General features: G+C 42.4%; 1 protein-coding gene across 2 annotated transcripts; it reads right to left on the bottom strand.

The window, feature by feature from the left end:
* Positions 1-8,374: 8,374 nt before the first annotated feature.
* LOC148829099 (uncharacterized) lies at positions 8,375-24,212 on the bottom strand. Of its 2 annotated transcripts, none has more exons than XM_088924076.1 (6): positions 24,091-24,212; positions 21,115-21,194; positions 16,319-16,432; positions 15,172-15,240; positions 9,335-9,430; positions 8,375-8,505 (listed from the first exon to the last, which is right to left on the bottom strand). In XM_088924076.1, exons 1-6 carry the CDS (start codon positions 24,182-24,184, stop codon positions 8,416-8,418), a joined length of 543 nt encoding a protein of 180 aa, XP_088780202.1. In that variant the 5' UTR covers positions 24,185-24,212; the 3' UTR covers positions 8,375-8,415. The 2 variants fall into 2 exon arrangements, with proteins under 2 accessions (XP_088780202.1, XP_088780203.1); XM_088924077.1 differs by having other exon boundaries at positions 21,115-21,157; positions 24,091-24,161.
* Positions 24,213-25,210: the final 998 nt, after the last annotated feature.

Genomic DNA, 25,210 nt, shown 5'->3' with positions numbered 1-25,210 from the left:
GGAAGAAACTATAGATTGAGCTAGTGAAAGATTTAAGTCCAAGAAGACATCTGCCAACTGGTCTGCACGTTCCTTCTGAACACAGCCAGGGATAGCATCAGCGCCAGGAGCCTTGAGTGGATTGGTCTTTTTAAAAACTTTACACGCATACGCTCTGGGTATGATCAGTGAGTTTTCATCTTGAATTTCTGGAATCCTCCTGGCTGGATTTGCTTTACTGACCTCAAACCGAGCATAGAATTAATTTAGCTCATCAGGAGGAGGGGCAGACTGCTGTGTGATATAGCTGGGTTGCGTTTTGTAGTCTGCAATGCTCCGTATACCACTCTGTGTGTTGCAGTCGTGATAATATATAACTCTAATTTAACGCTATAGTTGCAGTTAATTTAACTCTATACTGCAGTGCTGCATAATGTCCCATTCTGTCTGAAGAAAATTCAAATTTCCCGTGACAACTACTTTATACATCACTGATTTAATCATTTAAGACTGGTTCTCAAACTTTTTTGGTGATGGAACCCTTTTCTGTAAAAGCTAATGTGGATCCCCAGTAACCTTTTTTCTTACTTTTCAGGATTTAGCTATGGCAGTGTTCTGCAAAAAGCATTCTAGGACTGCTATTCAGAGGCGATGTTAGCCAAATATTAAGGAAGAAACTATTTATTGCTTTTAATTGTAAACATTGCATGTGCCCATTGAGTTCTTCAGTCATTTATTAATCGCATGAGGCTAGCAGCCACATCACCCTGTAACTCACAGCTGCCAACCCACTGAAGCCCAGCAGAGTTGAGCCTGGCCAGTACCTGGAGGGGAGACTCCTGGGAAAGCTGAGGCTGCTGCTGGAAGAGGTGTTAGTGGGACCAGCTGGGGGGTGCTCACCCTGTAGCCTGTATGTGTCCTCATGCCCCAGTATAGTGACGGAGACACTGTACTGTAAAAAGGTGCTGTCCTTCATATGAGATGTAAAACCGAGCTCCTGACTCTCTGTGGTCATTAAAAATCCCAGGGTGTCTCTCGAGAAGAGTAGGGGTGTTACCCCAGTGTCCCAGCCAAATTTCCCCCCTGGCCTTTACCCATCATGGCCTCCTAATAACCCCCATCTCTGAACTGGACTCACCACTCTGCTCTCCTCCCCACTGAGAGCTGGTGTTCGGGGAGAGGGCTGGAGCATCATCCAGGTGGGGCTGCACACTGGTGGCGGTAGTGGGATTCCCCCTGACCTGGAAAGGGCTCTGAGTGGAGGGTCCAGAAAAGAGCTGTATAAGTGTAAGGAATTATTCTTATTCTATGGCTAAAGTACATTATGTCAGCAGCCATATCACCCTGCAGCTCCTGGTTGGCAGCCCCACTGGAGCTCAGCAGGTGTGAGCCTGGTCAGTACCTGGAGGGGAGACCTCCTGGGAAAAACTAAGGCTGCTGCTAGAAGAGGTGTTAGTGGGGCCAGTAGGGGGCGCTCTTCCTGCTGTCCGTGTGGGTCCTAATGCCCCTGTATAGTGGCGGGAACACTATACTGTTAAAAGGCGCTGTCTTTTGGAAGAGACATTAAATCGAGGTCCTGACTCTCAGTGATCATTGAAGATCCCAGGGCATTTCTCAAGAAGAGTAGGGAGTTATCCCAGTGTCTGGGCCAAATGTCCCCCTTGAGCCCTTACTGTGGCCCCGTGATGGACTGGCGCCCTGTCCAGGGTGTACCCTGCCGTGCGCTCGTTGCTTGCCGGGAATGCTCTGGCATTAATCACATGGATTAATCACATGATAACTTTGATCATTAGCGATTAGCACCCCTACAGTTCCATATAGCTCAATCACTGAAATACTCGTTGAGAATAAAAGAATCAAAGTTCTAACCGCTGGTTCAGCTGAGTTGGAGAAAACCAGAAGGGTTTCATTCCGGTAGAAAACTTTTATTTTTTTACATTTAACAAAGGGGGGGGGGGGGGGGAAACTAACATTTATGGAACCAGATGACGCTTTCTGTGGTCCAACCAGGCACAAATAGGAAAAGTAGCAAAATGACTTGGTAAAACACTGTGAGACAACGATACATGAGGTTTTTTTTTAAAAAGGAGTACCAGCAGAAACGGAAAAATCTCAGTGTGATGAGTGAGTTTGCCTCTTACTTGTACATTTAAAAAAAATATATATTTGGAGTTGTGGATGTGAGCTGCAGTCTCATGTCCGACTCTGCATCCAATCTGTTGTGATACTTTGTTTTTGTGGGCACGTACGATGAAAATCCGGTTTGGCACAGATCGGTGGTCACAAACGGGAGGAGAATGGAAAGTTTCTCTGATAATACTGGATATTCGTTTTTGCTGCCGCACCAAAACTCTGCCAACTGCACAGTTTGTGAGGAAGAGTCTGAAATCGGGTCAATGAGCTTCTCATTCTTGTGAAGTGAAGTCTTGAAGTTTATAGATATTTAGGTTTTTTTTTCCCCCCCCACTCGTGGTTGCAGTAATTTCTAAGCGATCTCTCTACCTAGTAAAACGCCATTCTCTCATTGCGAGAGCTTTTGAAATTGGCCAGATGGCCAAATGGCAAACATTTTCTCAACATCATCCAACAACAACATCTCCAAACAAGATAGAACAGCAGATGGAAGAGGAAATTTCAACCGACATCTTTGAGATACCTTCTGGCTCTAGCAGAGAAAGTATGGAAATTTATTCAGAGTGAATTTGAAGACATGTCTGACTTCTTAGAGCTATGCAAAGCCATCATAGTGTAGCGGCAATGCTTGTTAATAAGACAAAATTAAGTGTTGCTGTGCTTTCCCAAATGAGGCCCCATCTCTCTCTTCATCTCTGTGGTGTAGCCACAGAGAAACTATTCATGCAGGCTGATTTAAAGATGTTTTCTTTTGATAAGGGACAGCGCCCAAATGGGGGTGCACTTAGCTAAGCCTGGCTATCATGATCAATGGTCATCCATTGGCGCCTATCTGTCTAGGGAGTGCCAGATGGACATCTGGACTGCATTCCTAAGTGTCAGGAGTAAGTGACTCATATCTCACCTTGATCAACCAATCAGGGACTGGTAGGGCCGAGTAACCCACGTGGGTCTCTGATGCCCATGAAACTTTCAGCCTATGAACAAGCTGAAGTTTCTCCAGGTAAAAACAGGCAACACGGAGAGCCTGGAGTAGGAGAAATTCTAAAGACTATTCTAAAGAGAATTCAAAGGAGAATTCCAGGGCAGGACGGCCCAGGAGCAGAAAGGCTCCCAAGGGCAGGACATTCTCGCAGAGCGCCTCCTGACCATCCTGAGACTCAGCCCGGACAACCACGTAACGGCCAGTGTGTCCGAGTGCCAGAACTTTGCTTTGTTCTAAGAGTCGAGAGCAGAGGTTGCCAGAGAGTAACCAGAGGATCCACCCGAGGTTAGCATCAGCAGCAAGCCTCATGAACAGGTCGGAACTGTGGACAGCTGAATCACTATTCAGAACTAGCGCTTCATCAGGAACGAACCGGTCCTCTTCCTGACTTGCTGGGACCCACAGTCATCTTTTCTCCTGTGCACGAACTTTGCTAGTTAAAGCCAACACTAACTAGCCGGTCAGTGAGCATCAGCAGCGCACCGTCGCAAGCCGCACAGCACAGCCTGGCACGGAGCCAGAGAGCCCGCAGGAGATCTGAATCCCCAGAGATTGGATGAGTATTCAACTTCAATGCATTACAGCTCCAGAATTCAATTGTTATCCCAACCAGTTGATATCAATTTATTTCCTAAGAGTTATGTACTTGTTTTGAGTATCCAATGTAGAAGTTATAACCAAGTTCATTTACGAAACGGTCTAAATGAATGATATACTGAACGTATGTCCTCTTGATATGTGTAACTCTTCGTAACTGACTGAATGAATATATCTTTTGTATTCTGATAACCCTCACGATAAGATCTGTTAGGTTTACATGCATATTTTATGTATTAATAAATGTATCCTCGTGTTTTAGTACCTGTGTGTGTGCATTGTTTGAGTAATATCGCATGGTTGGATTCTAAAGCCATTAAAAGAATCATTTTGTGATTTACTGCTACAATTAATAATTGTCCCAGTAAATGCCCAAACCCCTACAGATCTGGTGCCTCGTGAGAGCACAGTACAATAGCTAGCATTTTTTTATGGCAAATTTGTATTTTTCATGTCGCCTATGTGAGAGCTCGCGGGACCCCTATGGACGTCCCGAGGAACCCCAAGGGTTCTGCAGAACACAGTGTGAGAACCACTGCTCTAAACAGGGTTTTCCCCTGCCAGTCTGGATCCAGTTGAAAATCTGGATCCGGGCCGGGTTTTCCCCTGCCAGTCTGGATCCAGTTGAAAATCTGGATCCGGGCCGGGTTTTCCCCTGCCAGTCCGGATCCAGTTGAAAATCTGGATCTTATTATGTTCCTCATCCTTACTCTGTTTACCATCTTTCTGTAATTCCAATTCCATCATAGTTACATGTATAAATAGGAACTATTTCTTGTGATTTTATTCCTCACACCTGATTTAGGTATTAAAAATTATCAGCTGTTTGTACAATGTGAGCAAAATATAAGTACGAACTCCATTGATGAATGAAATAACAGTAATAAAACTGCAACAGAACCTCACTACCAATTTTAAATACATTTTTGATTTAACGTTGTTTATGATGTTATTGGGCTTTGAACATGGACTGTCTAGCATAATTGAATTATTCAGCATGTGAATGATTGAATAATTAAATGTTATTCTAAATCATGCAACATAAACATGTCTATTGGAAAAGTGAAATTAAACATTTCAATACAGGTATCTTTTTTTTTTTGTAGAAAGAGGCAAAAGTCTGATTGGGGCAGTTTTGAAGATTGATTCATCCATTTTCTAACAGTTTCTTCCAATTCAGGGTCACAGGAGAACTGGAGTCTATCCCAGCAAGCAAGGGGCACAAGGCGGGGTACACCCTGGACAAGACGCCAGTCCATTGCAGGGCAAACACACAACATGTGCACACTCCAGGGTGTTTGCTGTTGGGCAGTAGAGACTAGTTTTAAGCAGAAACTTGCTGTCCCTGTGTCACGCTCATTATTTAGAATGAGCGATAGAAGTTTCTGTGACAATTGTACTTCGCAAAGACTGGATTTTGGGTGTTTGTACACATTTGTTCCATGTACTGTATTTCCCTCATTCTAGCACAATGATTTGCTGTTTATAAGAAAACCCAGGACGCTGTTCATGCCGTATCTAGATGCTCGGAAAAAAGGACCTAGAAATGTTGGCGCTCCAGAGCTGAGAGAAGGCAGGTGTCTCAGTGCTCAGATCTCTGGAGGGATCTGCGTAATAAAACTTACTGCCTGTTCGACACTGAAGTGCTCTGTGACACCTTGCATTGCTACAGGGTTGTTATAAACATTGCTTAAGCGACTGAGAAATGATCTTTCTTGGACTTGTAGTGTTGACAGCTTGGTCCTAAAAGAATACAGCAGCTTCTTGAAGGGTGTCATTCATACTGTACATCATGGAATGACATTGGGAGTCGGGTTGCATGCCTAACGTTTTAAGTGGTTAGGCCATATTCTATCCCTATTTAATGAAGCCTCATTTCATTAAATGCTGCGTCTGATCAACACCGATGCAGGGCTAGATGAAGATTTCACTGCCTTGGAAGTAGAGATGGCCATAAAAGTGAATTTTAACCTAAGGAAAGCAAAGCAGGATAACCTTGTTCAACCCTGAGGCAGGGCCCCTTTTAATGATGTTGGTAACAGACAGGAACTTTCAAGACCGTTGCTAAATGCTGCTGTCGTAGAGCTCTCTCTCAAACTGTTCTTGTGCTAGATTTTGGCCAGTTTAGCCATGCAAAATGGAGACCTCTTTATGCATTCTTTGCATGTCAGGATCCTCACAGTTAGGAGGCCTTGACAACAGTATTTGAGAGTTCCGAAAGGTTTTTTTTGGAGAAAAGGGTTTTGTAATTGATGGTATACCTCCACTGGGATACCCCTTGCTGTCTGCACTGCAGTTTGCCTTGTATAGTGAGCGTGATCGGCTTTGAACATGTGGATTCCTCCAATGTGATTGCGGTCTGTTAGTGCCCCGGAGCCAAGGAGACCCTGAACTTGAGAATCTGAAAACAGCCGAGGCCCATGACACCTGGAATACTTCAAAGCACCGGACACCTGCTAAGTTAAGCAGCAAGCAAATCATTAACAAAAGAATCAAAAGTCTGATTTTAAAAAGAACTGCAGGGTATTAAAGATTCACAAATCAGAATTTGTGTGGTTTTGCTAAGCCTTTTACCCTATTATTAGGCCACCAGATAGTGGAAGCCTTTTATAATTTTCTTCCCACTATTGATCTCCTCAAGTTCAAAGACCAGGAAAATTGACATTTTCATACTAAGCAGGTACTGTACATTGGGTCAGGTAAGCCATTAAGAAATGTCGGTCCTTTATCAATTATAGCCTGGCCCATGTATTGGAGACCCTTTCAAAATCTTTAAGAACTGCTGCACAGATTGAGCTGAAAATAACTTCACCCACAATTGAAACATCAGAAGCTTTGCACCTGAAAAGTTTCTAAATCGGTGTTCTCTCCTGTAACAGGTCATAAACCCTTTAGAAAAATGCAGCCCATTACTCAGACTGCTCAAAACCTCAATTCATTTAAAACTTTATAGATCTAATTTTACTTGTAGTACCAACAAGAGGTAAACTTGAAAATGGGAAGCCAAAATAATACATTTGTTCACATGACCACCATTTAACTTTCTTTGTTGTTGATATTCAGCCCACAGCTCCAGACCTGCTGTTTTAAAAATGCTTGGCTAGCTACTGCCTGTTATAGTATGCATTAGTTTGTTCCTCTGCTCCCTAAAATAGAGGCTCAATTTTGTTCTCTCCCAGCTCAAACAGCCTGTTTGGGGAACTGCTATAATCAAAACTTGGCAGCTTTTGCAAATCGCCAAAGCTGTTTCTAATCTGCCTCCTCACAAGACATTGATAATTTTCTCACAGCAGGTCATCAACTGCTTGGCTTCTAATGGAAACGGCTCCTGTTCAAGAATTGTTTGGCCAAATAGATCCAGACTCTGTACGTGCCACTCTTGTGACAAGAGTTAACGTGATGAAAGGGGTTAACTTTCTTCGTTAACCACTGTGGCCACCATTTTGTCTGCAAAGCTTAAACCACATCTCTCAAAGATGGACTCTTGTGAGACTTCACACCTAGAGGTGTTTCAGAAGGGCACATGATTACTTCATACCCTCAGAACTTGCCACCTGCTTCTGGCTGCTCTTCTATAATCCCTCTTTGGCAAATGAACTTCAGGCCCAGATGAGTAAAATTCTATTGACAATGCAGTTGCAATACCAGTTACAATTGTTTAAACTAGGCCCTTATTTTTGTTCTCTTGTTGATTACATATGGGTTGTTTTGATACACGGATCGCACTCTGCTCCCGAGCAAAGCATGATTTTAATTAATGCCAAACGAGGTAGGCGTCATTCTACTGACGACGCGGTTGACATAAGGGGGGATTTTGAAGAAATCAAGATGGCGGTCTCCACTGCATGTAACGACTGGTCAAACTATCATTGCAGGAAATACTACTCCAATTGATTTTAGAACTCGACAGGCTTCAACAGACTAAAACGTGCTCCGGACTTTCACTTCGCATGTTGTGGCTACTCCTTCTCTGCACACTTTGCACTTCTAACTGCTCTTTTCCAATGTGTTTGGGGAATGAGCTCCACACTGGATAACAGTCATTGTAGTTCTGCATGTTTAGTAGCAGTTCGCTTACACTGTTAAAGTAAATGTTTAGGGATTTGTGTGGGAGCTTCAAAGTGTCTCTTATTCTGTCATTTTCTTTTTTCAAAATGGTCCTTCTTGTGTCGTGGCAGAGCGGTGGACCTGTGGCTGGGAGGTTGCTGGTTCAAATCCCTCAGCTGGCAGAGGAGTTCTACTCTGTTGGGGCCCCTGAGCAAGGCCCTTCACCCCAGCTGCTCCAGGGGCGCCGTAAAACAGCTGACCCTGCACTCTGACCCCAAGCTTCTCTCTCCCTGTCTGTGTCTCTCATGGAGAGCTAGCTGGGGTCTGCGAGAAGACAAACTTCTAATGCAAGAAATTGTATAGGGCTAATAGTGATGTTATTAAAATGCTGAAGTTATCCTCTATGAATTCTTTACACTCATGCTTTATGGAATCCTGGGGGGGGACATTTGGCTCACCGTTCCTTCAAGTACGGTACGTAAACATGTTTAACATTCCAAAATGCAATAAAGAAAGGACATTTTTTTTAATTGAATTGCACAATCAAACTTTTAACATTTATTGCAATTCTCGAGCGTTGAGGGGTGATATCGCGTTCTGTAGCTCCAGATTGAATAATGGAACAGTGCACAATTGCTTGTACAGTGTTTATTGCTTCTCCAAACCCAGTAAAATTACATTCTCATAAGGATCTCCTCAATTTCCTTAGAATGAGTCCCAGGCTCAAGTCCCATTTCTTCTTCTAAAACCGTTCTTTGGAAGCTCTGAAAGAATTGGAAATGGTTTCTGAGTTAAAGATCGTACTGTTGCATCTTTCTCTAAAACACTGAACAATATTGACATTTAGATATTGCTACATTTAATAGTGCAGTTACTTTCTCATTATTTTTAATCTTTCTTTCTGGGAAGAACAACTTAGAAATCTGTTTCTCAGATTTCAACATCTGATCTGCTCCAACATTTGTTCTGTAGTCAATAGGCTGACTAATTATGATGTTCAGAATAAAGAAAGAAATGATCAGATCGGGTTTAAGATTCTCTTAGTCTCTAAAATACTAAATAACCATGTGTGCTTAACTTGATGCATACAAACTGATGTCGTAATGAAAGACACGATCTGCCTAAAATTCCAAAAAACTTAGGCCAATCCTAACAGTTAAACTACTTTCTGGAAAAGCCTTAGAAACAAGGTTAAAAATGCACTATAAAAAATAATGCACTTTTCTATTTTGTTTTGAATGAAAGTGTGGAATTTGACATCAATTTATTTGATTGATATGTTTGTGCTCATGAAAAGGCTGGGCATTTTCTTGAAGAATAAGAATACAAAAGCTGCTCCCCACACAAGATTCAGGACAATTTTCAGGACGTCCAGAGCTGTAGCCACTAATGCACAATACCGATGGTGTGAACTGTTCTTGGATCTTAGTATGAGGGGTGCAACCCACACAAATAAGGATGCTTTTTTATGCTGATTGTGTTTGTAAGGGTAGCACGAAGTTAATAAGTGGCTTGTGTGTGAAAGTAAAGCACTGGTTTTGTGTACTGTATATGCAAGTCCTGTGCTGAAGTCCCTCGGTCGTTCTGACCTACCCTGAAGTCCCTCAGTCTGTCGGCTCGCTCCCTCTGTGGTCTCTCCTGACCTGCTGTTCGAGTTGCCACACTCATCTTCCACTGTTCCCCTTTCTCCTACAGAAATATCCACATGGGAAAACTTTTGATAAATTCTCCAGCCTAGAAACGTGCCAGTGTTCAACAATTGAAGGAAGTGCTGTTTGAAGACAGACAGGCCTTGTACAGCCTAAATAATAATTCAGACTGTACAGGACAAGCCTAACCCATTGCTTTGTCATTGTGGAGTGGAGACTTAATAATTCATTTTCTCAGACATCTACTCATTCTTTTGTTTACAAGAGAATTGAACTTTTCACTCTTGGGGCAAAGAAATAGCTCAAACTGTACCAGGTTGTATAGTATGAACCTTTCTCTTGAGCAAGTCAGGTTTTCCTTTGTGAGAGTTTCACATCCGATTGCAAACTTAGGAGAAGTAAAAGCAGCAGTTAAAGTGTGAGCTAGCCAGGTTACCCACGTTGGTGTTTTGTCCATGCATCCATACAAGTGACCTGTTGAAATCCCTGCCTCCCTTTAATAACAGGTCTGGAAAGTGGAGAATCTGGTCCCAGGTGATTTTCTGCTTAATGATTTATAGCACAACAAGGTATTATGCTATTACTCATTCAGTGTGAAGTGGTCTGGAGAACCACAGCAAAGAGCCTCTGGGTGTTAAGCTGATTTCTTAGCCAGCAGCCATATCACCCTGCAACTGGCAACCCACTGGAGCAGGTATGAGCCTGGTCAGTACCTGAAAGGTGGTAGTGGAGCCAACAGGGGGCGCTCACCCTGTGGTCTGTAGGGTCCTAATGGCCCACCATAGTGACAGGGACACTAGACTGTTAAAAGGTGCCGACCTTCAGATGAGACATAAAACCAAGGTCGACTCTCTGGGGTCATTAAGAATCCAAGGGTGTCTCTCAAAGAGTAGGGGTGTTACTCCAGTGTCCTGGCCAAATCTCCCATTGGCCCTTACCAATCATGGCCTCTTAATAATTCCCATCTCTGAATTGGCTTCTGTTCTCCTGCCCACTGAGAGCTGGTGTGTGGGGAGAGAACTGGAGCATCATCCAGGTGGGGCTGCACACTGGTGGTGGTAGTGGGATTCCCCATGACCTGGAAAGAGCTCTGAGTGGAGTGTCCAGGCAAGAGCTATACAGGTGTAAGCAACTATTATTAAAGTATACAGTTCAGGTCCATACCCACCAGCAATAGCTTGGCTATCGAAAACTGGCTTGTCAGACTTTAGCAAAGTGCAAAAAGCTGTAAAGCGGTTGGTCAAAGCATACGTCATGATAATGGAGTCATTCAGGCAGCTGACTCTGGGTTTCTTAGGGACGGGGACGATGGTGGTTTTCTTAAACTAGGAAGAAACTATAGATTGAGCTAGTGAAAGATTTAAGTCCAAGAAGACATCTGCCAACTGGTCTGCACGTTCCTTCTGAACACAGCCAGGGATAGCATCAGCGCCAGGAGCCTTGAGTGGATTGGTCTTTTTAAAAACTTTACACGCATACGCTCTGGGTATGATCAGTGAGTTTTCATCTTGGATTTCTGGAATCCTCCTGGCTGGATTTGCTTTACTGACCTCAAACCGAGCATAGAATTAATTTAGCTCATCAGGAGGAGGGGCAGACTGCTGTGTGATATAGCTGGGTTGCGTTTTGTAGTCTGCAATGCTCTGTATACCACTCTGTGTGTTGCAGCCGTGATAATATATAACTCTAATTTAACGCTATAGTTGCAGTTAATTTAACTCTATACTGCAGTGCTGAATAATGTCCCATTCTGTCTGAAGAAAATTCAAATTTCCCGTGACAACTACTTTATACATCACTGATTTAATCATTTAAGACTGGTTCTCAAACTTTTTTGGTGATGGAACCCTTTTCTGTAAAAGCTAATGTGGATCCCCAGTAACCTTTTTTCTTACTTTTCAGGATTTAGCTATGGCAGTGTTCTGCAAAAAGCATTCTAGGACTGCTATTCAGAGGCGATGTTAGCCAAATATTAAGGAAGAAACTATTTATTGCTTTTAATTGTAAACATTGCATGTGCCCATTGAGTTCTTCAGTCATTTATTAATCGCATGAGGCTAGCAGCCACATCACCCTGTAACTCACAGCTGCCAACCCACTGAAGCCCAGCAGAGTTGAGCCTGGCCAGTACCTGGAGGGGAGACTCCTGGGAAAGCTGAGGCTGCTGCTGGAAGAGGTGTTAGTGGGACCAGCTGGGGGGTGCTCACCCTGTAGCCTGTATGTGTCCTCATGCCCCAGTATAGTGATGGAGACACTGTACTGTAAAAAGGTGCTGTCCTTCATATGAGATGTAAAACCGAGCTCCTGACTCTCTGTGGTCATTAAGAATCCAAGGGTGTCTCTCAAAGAGTAGGGGTGTTACTCCAGTGTCCTGGCCAAATCTCCCATTGGCCCTTACCAATCATGGCCTCTTAATAATTCCCATCTCTGAATTGGCTTCTGTTCTCCTGCCCACTGAGAGCTGGTGTGTGGGGAGAGAACTGGAGCATCATCCAGGTGGGGCTGCACACTGGTGGTGGTAGTGGGATTCCCCATGACCTGGAAAGAGCTCCGAGTGGAGTGTCCAGGCAAGAGCTATACAGGTGTAACCAACTATTATTAAAGTATACAGTTCAGGTCCATACCCACCAGCAATAGCTTGGCTATTGAAAACTGGCTTGTCAGACTTTAGCAAAGTGCAAAAAGCTGTAAAGGGGAAAAAATCGGATGGAAAAGATGCTTTGACTCGAGCAAACCCATTGCTATCGATCGTACTAAAATCTGGCCATGTGAATGAATGACCTGGGCTGAATAAGCCGTACTGTGTGCATAATTTCATATTTAGAGATACGACTTGTGAAATTTAATTTATAATTTTTGTGCAGGCTCATAGCTTTTGGGTCCCGAGTTTTATTCCAGCATGAGCCACTGCCGGCAGTATGTGAATTCTGAGCATTCTCGTGTCAGGGTGGAGATGCTCCAGTGTCTTCTCATAGTCCATAAAAGACCATGCTGTCCAAGTGTCTCAACATCGTTGCCCTGAATGTGAGTATCCGTGCCAGAAGCACTTGTTTGCAGCATTTAAGGAAGTACAGATACCCCTCAAGTTAACTGGCCTCAGTGTAAGCAATCCTAATGTTAATTGGATGGGTGGGAAGGTTACTTGCTAAATTAGGAGGTATCATCTATGCTTGTGAATGTACAGTAGGAGTCTAAACATCACGTGAACGGTTGTGATTCCTGATCTCGGTTGAATCCAGAGAGCAGGAAGAGACTGAATGGGTAGTTATGGGTGGGGGAAGAGGCAATTGAGAAAAAGGGAGTCGGGCCGGCAGAAGACCCCTTGATGTCTGAAGATCAAGATCTACAGCTTCAGATCATTTAAGGAGCAGATGAAGGTTAATCCCATGCCGAGAAGTGAAAAGAGAGAACACAATGGCCGAGGGAAGAGAGATGAAGGTAGTGGGGATAAAAGAAGAGAAGAACAAAGGAGAGTGCAGGTGAGGACGTGCACCGGGCAGGAGTGTGAAATCTGTAATGAAGGGAGAGATTCTGAAAAGAAATTGGGGAGAGAATGGAATGGAATGGAGACGGGCGAGATTCTTGAAAGAAATTGGCCCACCCTGCACAGAAGGGGTAAGATGTGATCCAGATGAAAAGGATAATGTCCCGGAAATCTGTTACAGACTAGACTGCAAAGTCAGTGTAATCGTGAAATGGAGAATTCTGGAGATCCTCACTACTTGGAGTCTTTTCACAAAGCTCGGATCAGATCACTTTATTGGGCATATACGATTTCTTGCCTTAGGAATTTCTTTTTGCATGTCCCAACTTGCTCTCCCTGAGACACAGACAGCGAGAGAAGCTGGGGGTCAGAGTGCGGGGTCAGCCATTTATTCAGCGCAGTTGGGGTGAAGGACCTTGCTCAGGGGCCCAACGGATTAGGATTCCTCTGCCGGCCGTGGAATACGAACTGGCAACCTTCCACCCACAGGCACAGATCCTTAACCACAGAGCCACCACTCCTACATAAAGCACTGCAGAAATGGTAAAAAACATAACTCAAGAAGGCTGGCCAGCCAGACCATTGTGTGTTTCCTCCCTCCTATTTTTTTTTCCAGCATGGAATTGTCCCTTTGCTTTGAATTTCCATGCTCTTTCCTGACACACCAAGGAAATAAGAGCCTTAAAAATGCCTAAAGGCTCTGTGCTTTCAGAGCAGGTTTACTCCTGACAGCCTTCAAGTTGCTGCTATGAGCTCAGGAAACAACCTACAGTATGATAAGAAAATTAAAACTCTCTACTGCAGCAATAAAGGAAGTATTGAATCTTGATTTTGTGCACATCGTGGGCATTATGAACAGTTCTTACCCATTTTTTCATTTGCATCACCTGAAGATCATGTGTAAATGTTTTATATGCTATTTAAAAATAGAACAGTTGTGATATTCACAACAGTAGTGGTAATATACTGTATTAGATGTACTGTTAGTAATTAACCTGCTAGTAATTCCCCACACAGATCCTTAACACCAACATATTTGTATTCTACTCTTTGGTAATAACTCCTGTATTTTTCACTTCCCAAGTGTAGAAGACACCTGTGCCTTCTGTTACCATTCTCCTCTTCCTGCGACAAGACAGCCCCTATTCTCTTAAGACTTTTACGACCGAGAGGGTGGGAGTTTTTAGCCAAGTGGAGGCAGATGATCTATGAGGCTGTTAAAGGAGAAAACTGTTTTCTGTCCAGGCTCATACTGAAGGTGAGAGACGCACTGACTGCAAGAGAAGAAGACATAAGTCATGCAAATCAGGAAAGTACTGAACATCCTGCCCCCAAAAACAGTACTAAATCCACTAAGTGGTCATTTATTTATTTTTTAGGAAGATGTGAGAATTTAAATGAATTGCAGACAGGTGAAATGGAGTTTCTGCTTATCCAAGATGATTATTTTTTGTTAACTGGCAGCGATAATTTGCAATAGTGCCTGGATCCAAACTTCCTCAGACGTCAGACCTGTGGTTTATGAGCTTTCAACAGCAGCCAAGTGCAGCACAGAAATGATGTCACTTACCTGTGAACAATTACTGCAATCACAACATCCTCTGAATTACTGGCTGGCGCAAAAGCAATAAGTGTCTTACGGTAGTTTTTGTTTGGCAGAATGCACCTTTATTTTAAAACCCTTCAAAAGCAGATTACAGTACAATTGCCTCCAATTATGACTGACTGCTCTCTAAGAGTTTGACTGCACGGGATTAACTTTGCTTCTTGTGCGGTCTGATCTGAAATCTATTAATTCAATCAAAGCGACTTAATTGCATATCTAATACTGTGCCAGTGTGTTATGGATAAAACTGTATTTAAGCAACTATTTATTTAAGTATTGCTTTTGGGGGAGCAAGAGATTTTGAAACTCTAGCTCACTCGTCATTACCATATGGATGGCATGAGTAACTGGTAACTGCTGTCATTCAGTAATAACGTCTCTTTGCAATCTCGGTTTTCAATTGTTAATTTCCCTGCTTGTTTTAGATGGACATGACGCTTTGATGGTGAAAATATGGTTTCAGCTTAAAGGCTGAATAAGCATCTTTTAGGGGGGGTAAAAGTGGTCTAGATCTTGAGATAGCTGACAGACCCTACTGGCTTTCTGTGTAGTCACTTAAAATTCCCACCTCGGTGTATACAGTTCCTGCTTTTAAAGATCTGGGATCTTCCAGAAAACTTTCCCGGTTTCATGAATTATTCCTTATGCCGAGGGTTATAAAGAAAGGCTATCGCTTGGCTTTCAGAATTACCTTCTTCATCTCTTCCAAGACTCCCTTCTGTTTCTGCTCTTTCTCTTCTCTTTCTTGCTTCCGAAGAACCTGAAAGAAGTTTCATACCACTGGTCCGTGACAGACATTAAGGAATAGACCTGCGTTTTGCAGGAGACAAAGCAATTTGTTCTTCCTTTAAAAGGTCTTATTCTTCCACTCTGTGAAAGTAGCACTGGCTGATTCACAAGCATAACGCCTACAGCATTCATAATATCAGTACTACTGTATATGAGTTATCTGTACTGCGGCTGCAACCGAAATTAGACGATGGCAAAGCATTTGTTCGAAAATATGAATGTAAAGGTCATTCTACTTTTGTAGTCCGTTTTTGTAATCATTCTTAAAAGAAATGGTCTCATCAGAAGCAAACGTCTCTACTCTTACTGTACATGTCCCCCGGTGGAAGACAAATTCAAACTTGGCTCTATGGTCAGCTGAGGACCTGCTTATAAGAAGTGGAATTCTGCTTATACTGTAGGTACTTGTATTGAGCGCAATTGTAGCCCTGCCCCTCTGGAGCCTAGTCAACACATTGCTTTGCCAGCTCTAGCTAGAGATTATTATGACAATGTACAGTACATATTTTATGGTTTGGACCAATGCAATATCAATCCATCTATTTTTTTCCCCATTTACTAAATGCTTCCTCCAATTCGGAGTCATGAGGCTACCCTAGCAAGCAATGGACGCAAGGCAAGGGGCTTCTGGGAAAGTTGGCCCTGGTTTGAGTGCGTGTGCCTGTGTCCAGTCCATTAACCCACCAGCATGTTTTTGGACTGTGGGGAGGAAACCAGAGCACCGGAAGAAACCCATGCAAATCCACAAACTCCATGTAGACAGCACCCCAGGTCCGGAACTGAACCCAGGCTCCCAGGGCTATGGAGCAATACTAACCACTGCTGTACCATGCCACCCCTAATGCAAGAGCGATTGTGTGAATTTAATTGGCTAGCCAAATAAAATTTCAGGTTCTGGAGATGCCCTGTTGCTCAGACCCAGGCATGGGCAGTAAAGAACCAGGCATGTTACTGAGCAGCAAGTGAGGAAGCAAGGCAGGTGTTCAGCAAGTTTTGAGTTCTACTCTCCTAATCACTCCAGTGGAGTAAGGTGACATAAGAATTTATACCTTCTGTCTTTCTCTTCCATCTTCCACGCCTTTGATCTCGTTAAACGGATGTCCTCTGTCCTCGAGGTCTCTCAAGAAGGCGTAATCCTCCTCTTTGCAAAGTTCTCTCATTGCCTGAGCCCAAAACAGCATCAGAAGCAGGTAAATTAAAGACTATTAACCAAGGAAGGAAAAGTCATGTGCATCACTTGGTGGGGAGGGAGGGGGGGAATGACCCGTTCCATGGATCAGTCCTCTGCAGATTGAACAAGTCATGTAAATGGAGAGCCTGACTTGTGCATGGGGATTTTCAATGTGTTCATTGGCACTGGTGAAGTTCAGGCTGGGCCTATTCAATAAGGTTTTTTTTTTTCTGCAGTGACCGAATGTCCCAGTCTGTTTTGTGTTGCAAAACACTACAGTATAACCTCAATCATTTATAATTGTAGGAAAATAAAACTGACCACACCATTGAACTAAATCTCGATCCGGACAAGAACTAACTTTCCTGTCTTTTATTCATGAGTAAAGTGAGGTGAATGGGAGTCCAGTTCTGGTTTAACAAAATATTTTAATACTGTACATGTATGAGACGCAAGAATATAATCTGGTAAGGCTAAGGTTCAGGATGTGGCCTGTTATGTACAGAAGAGTATTATAAAACACTAGCAAATACTAGACATTTACTTAATTTATATTCATGTTTTTATAAATTATTATTGCAACACCTCCCTAAACCAAACATGTAATCGAACATCAATGGAGTTTCTTATGAATGAAAGGAAGGAAAGTAAACCTATGTTTGTTTATTAAGTCAGCCATCAATCCATTTTATAACCACTTTTCCCAATTCATGTGGGAGCTGGAGCCTATCCCAGCAAGCAACAGGTGCAAGGCAGGGTACACCCTGGATGGGACGTCAGCCCGTCGCATTTGTCATTTTAGAATGCGTAAAAAACCCCTGCATTACATTTTGGTGCTGCCTTGCACGTTACCCACTCTAGTTTTGAAATGTAAAATACACAATAAACAACATCTTCTTTTAGTACTCACAAATGTTGTACATTGAACGTGGGGGAAAAAAATAAATGTAAGGGTGAGTCCTTGTAGTGCTTAACCTTTTAAATTGGGGAAAAATACATTTTGCGTTTCCTTACCTATGCAACTGAGTGAAAGTGAAAGGTGAAAATAGCTTCCGCCTGACTGCATGAACAAGAGCTGCTTTACTGTTTGTGTAGCACTTGCTGGACAAGAAATGTGAAATTAAATGATTCCCCCTAGCGCTGAACTCCATTAACATGGAAAGCAACAAAACGGAAAATTGGAGGGTCTGGCAGCATTGCATGAGTTAATTTGTTTAATACAAGCACAGCCTCTGTCTTATGTGCCATGTTTGTTTTCCTCTGGGCATCAATGCTAAACACTGTGTGGAGTAAAAGCTACTGAGCCCCATTGAAAAGACTTACACTGAGGGTCACGCTTGACTACAGTGACCAATGTCCTGATTTCTGGTGAAATGTGGACCCCAACTACAGCTGTTAGAAGCTACTATTTCTTAATTATGAGACCTAAACCCTTATTTTACAGCAGTTTCTGAAAGTACCTGGTAGGGGGCATGCCATTTCTGTAGGGTGCTCTTCTGTCCACAGCAAATGTCCCATGTTTCAAAGCAAACTGCCATAAGATCATACAAGTTCTCCTCCAAGCAACTTTAAAACGTATTCCTAAAATATCCACCGATCACGGCTAAGTTTTACAACAACACCAAACTTGGAATTGAGATTTTAAACCTGAGCACTTCAGTGGGCAGTCAGTAATTTCCATATGAAAGCACAAACTGATCTCTAGAGATGGCTCTAGAAAGTGGGTGATGCACCATAAAAAAAAAAAAAATAATAAGTTGTTGTAGTTCAATGTGTTACAGGATGAATGTTGTACTACCTTGGTTCTGGTGGGGTTTTACTGACTGAGAATAAATGAAATTCCTGCACTGAAACCTGATCATCTCCATGTCATTTATCTAACTAGCAATTACACTGATTCCTTCCTTGATCGCAGAGTGTTAAACCTTGTTCACCCACTTGTTCACACCTGCTCGTTCCTCATTCTAAGCTGGTTCTCGGGGGGTGTTAGGTGCTGTGGCACGTACTGATAGCTCCTCACAACAAATTTCTGGAGAAGAGAAAATTCCCACAAGTCCGGCTCTACTGAGCTGATGTCAAAAATGATTTACGGTGGCATTTCTGAAGGGCTGCTTGAGCTGACAGCAGCCCGACGCTCTGAAAAATGTAACGGAGACCAGGAAATCCAGAAACCACCTCAAGGCAATTACTATGTTTTCTTTGTCTTAAACACGTGACAGCACAGGTACTGGGGGGGGGACTACAGTGGGTTCAGTAGATCTATTGCAAAAATAGACACTTCCAGTGTTTGACATATTGGCTGACCAAAACCTATTAATTTGAGCAGGAAATACTGTACATGTACAATATACTTTACATAAGACTATACATGTAGTATACAGTATGTGTACAATAAACTTTTTTACTTTTCTGTTATTGCATTTTGGAAACAAGCAGTCGATGTACTGCAATAATAAGATGAGGCAGAATTGTTCGGAAAGGCATTTTAATAATGACCAAAAGAACGCTGTGCATAGTGATAAAGGAAAAGGTAGAAAATTTAAAAAGTAAACAAGAACATATGGGATAAACTGTAGGGCAATGTTTTATCTTGATCTGAGGAGAGGCAAAGATTTTTTCTTTGAGTTGGAGGAGGGGAGATTCGTAACACTAAACCACAACAGAAAAGGTATGGATGCCAAAAACTGAGATTTAGTCTTGGGTACAGTGACCAGACACAACTGGACATAGTCTACAAGAGGGGGTGTACATACTGTATCACTTGGAGGAGTTCAGAGATGTGCTGTATAATGGAGCCAGAGCCATTAAGTTATTAACAGGATCTTGTATTGAAAATGTGACTTTATAGGCAACCAATGTAGACGCCTACTGTAAGTGTAAAAGGGATATTCTGCCAGGCCCTGGTGTGAGTTCTGGACATACTGTATTGCAACTTACTGAGGAGAGTGTTGGGGAGCCCACACAGCAACGAGTAGTAGTAACAAGTCATGATATATACAGTAAATGCATGAATCAATTACTTGACATTGGAGATGGAAATAAATTGCCAAATTTAGGCAATATTTTGAAGGTGGGGGGGGGGGAATTTTAATCAAATCTGTCGAAATGTAATTGAAATACGGGGGACAATCAAGTGTGACTCCCAGATTCCTGACACGGGAGTGGAGAAGCCATCCACCATTATTGTGAAACTGTCCAGATTTTCCTGCTGATATTTGCTGCCCACCAGTAAGCCTTGTTTTGTCACTATTTAGCTTCAGGGAATTTGATGTCAACCAGGTCTTTGTCACGTGAACATTAGATAAGTGACCAAAGTGGGAAATCAGAGGGGGGAAAGAGGTTTTAACAGGAATTTGAGTATCATCGATCAATGGACCCAAGACTGAACCATGAGGCACACCGTAATTGACTACTAGATTTCTTTATTTGCCATATACAGTATAACAAATAATGCTTAATTGTTCAGCTGTACCCAGTAACATTAGAGGGGGGGGGAAATAGGCACAAACTACAAACAGACAGACATGGACAATAAATTTAGACAATAGACGTAATGCAGCCAAGACAGCAAACAGTGCAGTACCCTAATGTGCAGGTGCTAATTTGAGCTGTTTGTGATGTGGACTCCTTGGGAGAAGAAACTGTTTTTGAATCTATTGGTCAGTATTCTGATACTGTGATACCTCCTACCAGAACCCAGGGGTGAAAACAGATCGTGGCCAGGGTGAACTGGGTTCTGAATTATAGCTCGAGCCTGGTTGCGGCAGCGGTCAAAATGTCTGGTCGACGGAGGGTAGCTCGGTCCCAATGATTTTCTGCGCGGACCTCACAACCCTCTGTATGGCTTTTCTGTCCTGTACTGAGGCTCCACCATACAACACTGTACTACCACTGGTCAGGACACTCAATCGTATTATGGTAAAAATTGGTGTTGTCTTGTTCACCCCCCCCCCCCCACTTCCTTAACTGTCTCAGGAAGTGAAGGCGCTGGGGGGCTTTATTGAGGGTGGCAGTTGTGTTCTCGGACCAGCTCAGCATCTCTGAGATCTGGAGGGCGAGGAACCTGAAGGTGTTTCAACTGGAGCCCCGTGAAAGATGATGGGTGTGTGACGTTCTCTGTGTCTCCTGAGGTCCACAATCTCTTGTTTTGCCAATGTTAAGTGTAAGGTTGTTGTGGTACTACTCCACCAGCTCTGCTACCACACTCCTGTAGGTGGTTTTATCATTGTTGCTGATAAGACCGATTTACTATGGTGTCATCAGCACACTTGATGATGCGGTTGCTGTTAAATCTAGCCACACAGTCATGTGTAAACTCAATTTATTAGAGTGTGAAGTGAGACACAACCTTTGTTTATTTCTACTCAATGATTCACATATGCAAAGAAAAGTATTCCTGTTAGATTGCTGCCTACTTGTGTTTAGGGACATAGCGCATTTTGAGAAATTAACAGCCAGATTGAATGGTACACACATTGGAAACGTGGGATCTGGTCTCTGCTTTCCTGGTTGAGAGTTTATTGGAGTGAGAAGACGGTTAACAGTAGTTTCTGTGTTGCCTGATTCATTTACTGTGTGCTTCAGGTCCTCGTATATCTTTCATAATGTGTTGTTTTTTTGTTTTCATTTTCAAGAAATCGTAAACGGCTGATTGCAAAAAAAACAAAAGCCTACCTTGGACATCTGAATCCCTTCAAACCTTTTTCCGTGGTCCATCCTAAAAGTAAATGAAATAAGCTGGAGCAGGGACAGTCCTTCAGAGGAAAAAATAACATTTGTATTAATGACACCAGTGTTCAAAACAGGTCACTCATGTTGGTTGTTCCCAGTAATCCTGACACCTGTTCTCAAGTGCCAGTTAAAGGCATCATTGTTGAGACCTGCCTAGCCTTCCGTGCTTGATCCATTGTTTATTTTGTTGCATTCCTTTAGTCTGCAGACCATTGACGTCCTTGCTAGTCAAAATCCAGTATGAGGAGTGCCAGCCAAATGAACAGGCCGCAATCACCTTGCTGGCCCAGGACAATCCTCTGATCTCCACTCTGCTGCAGTGTGGTGGGGCACACCATTCCTCTCAAGCAGAATAAGACAGGGTCTGTAGTTATGACAAGGCCATGTGGAATAAACATTACTTTTCTTGCCGCTTATAGTGGTTCAACACCCTGCTTGGTAGGGGATCCTATTTTGTCCTTTACATGTGCGGCCAGTCACCACGTGGGGCTTTACTTACATTTTGGGCGCTAGTTATTCGTAACTACAGTGCTCAAATAGAATCTCATACAACCTGAGAACATAGAGTATGTAGAGTGGTGAGCTGCAAAAGATGTCTCTGCATGGCTATTTACTGAAGGAGAATATATTCTGAAAAACTACATTTCCTTCCTATGTGTTATCAGATACAAACGTAATAGTGCCTCTAATATTAATAGTGAATTAAGTAAATATAAATGTCTAAAACCGCATTCTCACGGGCTCTCAGCCTGATCCAACGAGGTTGGGTCGGCTCTTGATTGGACCGGCCGTCAGGTAGTCAAATTAAAATCTCGATCGCTCTAACCAAAGTTCCTTATTAAAGGAAATTCAAGCGGCGGTGTGGCTCCTCTGTCATCGAGTTCCCCAGCGTTTATGAAAGCATTCATTAAGCAGCTTCGCTGATCGCAAGCATTTTTTGCCCTTTTTTTTAATGATTTAACCACAGCGGCTCAGCGGACAAATAGCCCCTTTCTCTTCATGCTGGCATTTTTTTCTAAGACTTTCGACTGCCCGTTTATCCAGGCTTGAGCTCGCCAGCCCCGTATCTTCGTAATTTTTCGGCTGGGAGCCTCGCCTTATTAATCGGTCTCCGCCAGGCAATATCGCTCTCCCCCCCCAGTGGAAAACCTTTTTCTCTTCTAAAGAGCGATTCAGCCTTTTTTTTCTCCCCACCCGGTTTGCCTGCGTGCATCACCTCTCTCGCTAGCACTTCTTATCTACTCTCTGCTTCACCATAAGAAACCTGAGAACACGGCGCTCCGAGATCTGCGATAGATCTGAGATCTATCGAAGCTTAGGCTTCGATAATTACTACGCTTCACACCTGCTACTGTACAGCACAACGGTGTGCGTATACTGTAATACTAAAATATGACAAGAATGAAAAGCTAATGGAATAGTTAGCTAAGTATGGAATAAGTACGCTTTCTACAGGAAATCGGTTTACAGTCCTTGGCCCTTGAAAACCAGCCAACATACGATGTGATGTTTCTTTGGAGATATTGCAAAAGTGAACAGAATTATTTCACCTGGGAAATCTAAGAATCCTACACTGACAGGCTGCAGAAACTGATCTGATCCTCTAGTCTTAAAGAAGACAGTGAGGGGATCCAGTTGAAGAGTTTAAGGCTCTCAAAGATCTTGACAAAGTCCAGCCTGGAATCAAAGTTTCTCAAAATCCAGAGCCAAACGCAAATCAGAGGACACAAGTGAAAACAGGTGACACTTCCTTACATTTTAAGGGGATGTAGGAGTCTGGAACATGTTAATAAGCCACGTTGTTGAATCCATTACTTTTATTTTCTTCACACAGCAATTAGGAACTTGTTTTTCAGCATTGTTTCTGCTCTTATACACACATCATTCCTGCTTCATCCAGTAGATGCAGGAGAACCAGAGTTTATTCCTGGCCAGCAACAGGCACAAGGCAGGGTACACCCTGGATGGGACGCCAGTCCATCACAGGACACAGAAATACACACCCTCTCACACCAGAACCAGTTTTCCCAGAAGCCAAGTAACCCCCCCCCCCCCCCGCCTGTCTTTGGATGGCATGAGGAAGCAGGATTACCCAGAGGAAACCCGGACAAATACAGAGAACATACAAACTCCACTCAGACAGCACCCCCTGGGTAATCTCTGATACTCAGTTTTGGACAATTGTAAAGAGTACTGTACATGAAAATATACTTCCAATGTCATTATTCTCAGTTCAATGGAGACTTCAGTTTCCATGTGCAAAAATTTTCCTGACCACATTGATTTAATTACGCAGCAGTGACTGGGCAGACATGGGGAAATAGCCAATTGGAAGCAATCTGTAAAAGTTGTAGAAATCTTTGGATTTCAGATTTAATGATGCAAACACTTTTAACATGGACTCTGTTGCCTAACTCAAGGCAGCTTCGGTGAACACCGAATGTCCAAATGTCACATCCTAATCCTTTCAAACCAACTTGAATGACTTTTGCAAAGTTAAAATTGCAAGGATACTGCTCCCTATAAACATGTTATGTCAATGTTGTTTTCCCTGCTATAATTATCCACTTCCCTCACAAGAAATAGCAAAGATGATGTAATGTATATCTCATTTTTAAAGACTTCCAATATATGTATTCACATCTACAGGATCATTCAGATCTCGTATAGTAAGAGTAAGTGACCTGCATTTATCTGCTGAAACAAAATTATTTCAAAGAATAAATCATAAAATGAATAATAAAGAGAAAGAAATTCACATGCAAATCTGCTGCAAAATTACTCCAAAGGAAAAATGTAAAGTGTGCAGGTAATTCTTTTTCTTGCTTTATACATTTTTTTTTAAAAAATAAAGCATTACTAAGGAGAATGTGTTACCTGTACCTGTATAAGATGTCCTATTTGAAAAGCAGGACTCACCTGAATCACAAGGCAGTGTGGCGATCTCGGCGCTCTGTGTCTTCTGAGCTGTCCGAGAAGTGGGCATCATGTTTATCGGTGAAAAAGGCATCATGAGGCAGACTCCAGAGATATTTCTGCAGCTCTGTGCGAAAGTGCCACCCCAATGATAATAAAATTCTGTTCCCCCTCCCTTTATGATAAATGATTGTTCCCACTGATATGTGCAAGGTCAGCTTATAAATAAGTTCAGCAAGACGTTGGGAAATATTGCACCATGCAGGCAATGGCATAATTAATATAAAGGAAGGAAAAGGTGATTTAGAACAATTGTTAGTAACACAACTACCACCCATTTAAATTCAAGTTTGAAATGGCGCATTTAGAGAACTGACTGATTTAAAGGGACCTGTCCTAGACTAAAACAGTAATTAAAATCTACAATAATGCAAAGAGATCACGCTAAAACATGGGCAGATGTTAAAAGTGGGACTTGAAGTGAATGATGATGAATATGTATTATAACATGAAACAGTATTGCTACCCAACAACTTTATTTTTGCTTTTCAAAAATTATATTATAAATGTCCTGCCAATCGGGTACAAATTCATTTCCTGCATTTTTCACATCAATCCCTTTTTGTGCTTTTAATCGTGTGTATTTCTAGTTTTAAAGTTGTTGTATTCATTCACCTGAATATTCCAATCATAGCTTGATACAGTATGAGCTACATATAAGACTCCTTACCAAAAGAAAGACTGCAGTTCCTATTTAATCTGAGAAAACAGCCTTTTTCATTGCCAACTAATTTGTGAAATAACTTTCCCCCATTTTTTTTTTTTAAAGAGTGGAGATCGGTTCTCCTGTTTTCACAATGAATTTGAAACCAGCTTTAAATCTCCACCCAATAACTGCGACAACAGTCGTTCTCGCATGCAATTTGGAGAATATTTACAAATTCAAATTTGTGGGTTTATAAATACATGGCCTTCTATTAAAAATAGGTCATCCTTTAATCCTTGATGTCTTTTTGTCCATAAACCGAAATTAATGCCAAAATATTTAATACAAAATGCACAACAAAAAAGTACACACTCACTGGATAGATTTGAGGTAGAAAATAGCAATTTGTATTTGAGG

The sequence above is a fragment of the Atractosteus spatula genome, chromosome 8, assembly GCF_055471065.1.
Source record: "Atractosteus spatula isolate fAtrSpa1 chromosome 8, fAtrSpa1.hap1, whole genome shotgun sequence".
NCBI classification, from domain to species: Eukaryota; Metazoa; Chordata; class Actinopteri; order Semionotiformes; family Lepisosteidae; genus Atractosteus; species Atractosteus spatula.
Note: the sequence above shows the minus strand (reverse complement) of the source record. Positions and strands in the feature narration are given on the sequence as shown.

What these genes read in the sequence shown, in the direction of transcription:
- LOC148829099 (XM_088924076.1), bottom strand. Translation starts at nt 24,184, where the DNA reads ATGATGCCTTTTTCACCGATAAACATGATGCCCACTTCTCGGACAGCT. An exon ending in CACACTGCCTTGTGATTCAG is followed by an intron (nt 21,195 to 24,090) that starts GTGAGTCCTGCT and finishes TTTCCTCTGAAG; the next exon opens with GACTGTCCCTGCTCCAGCTT. An exon ending in TCTTGGAAGAGATGAAGAAG is followed by an intron (nt 9,431 to 15,171) that starts GTAATTCTGAAA and finishes ATATTTCTGTAG; the next exon opens with GAGAAAGGGGAACAGTGGAA.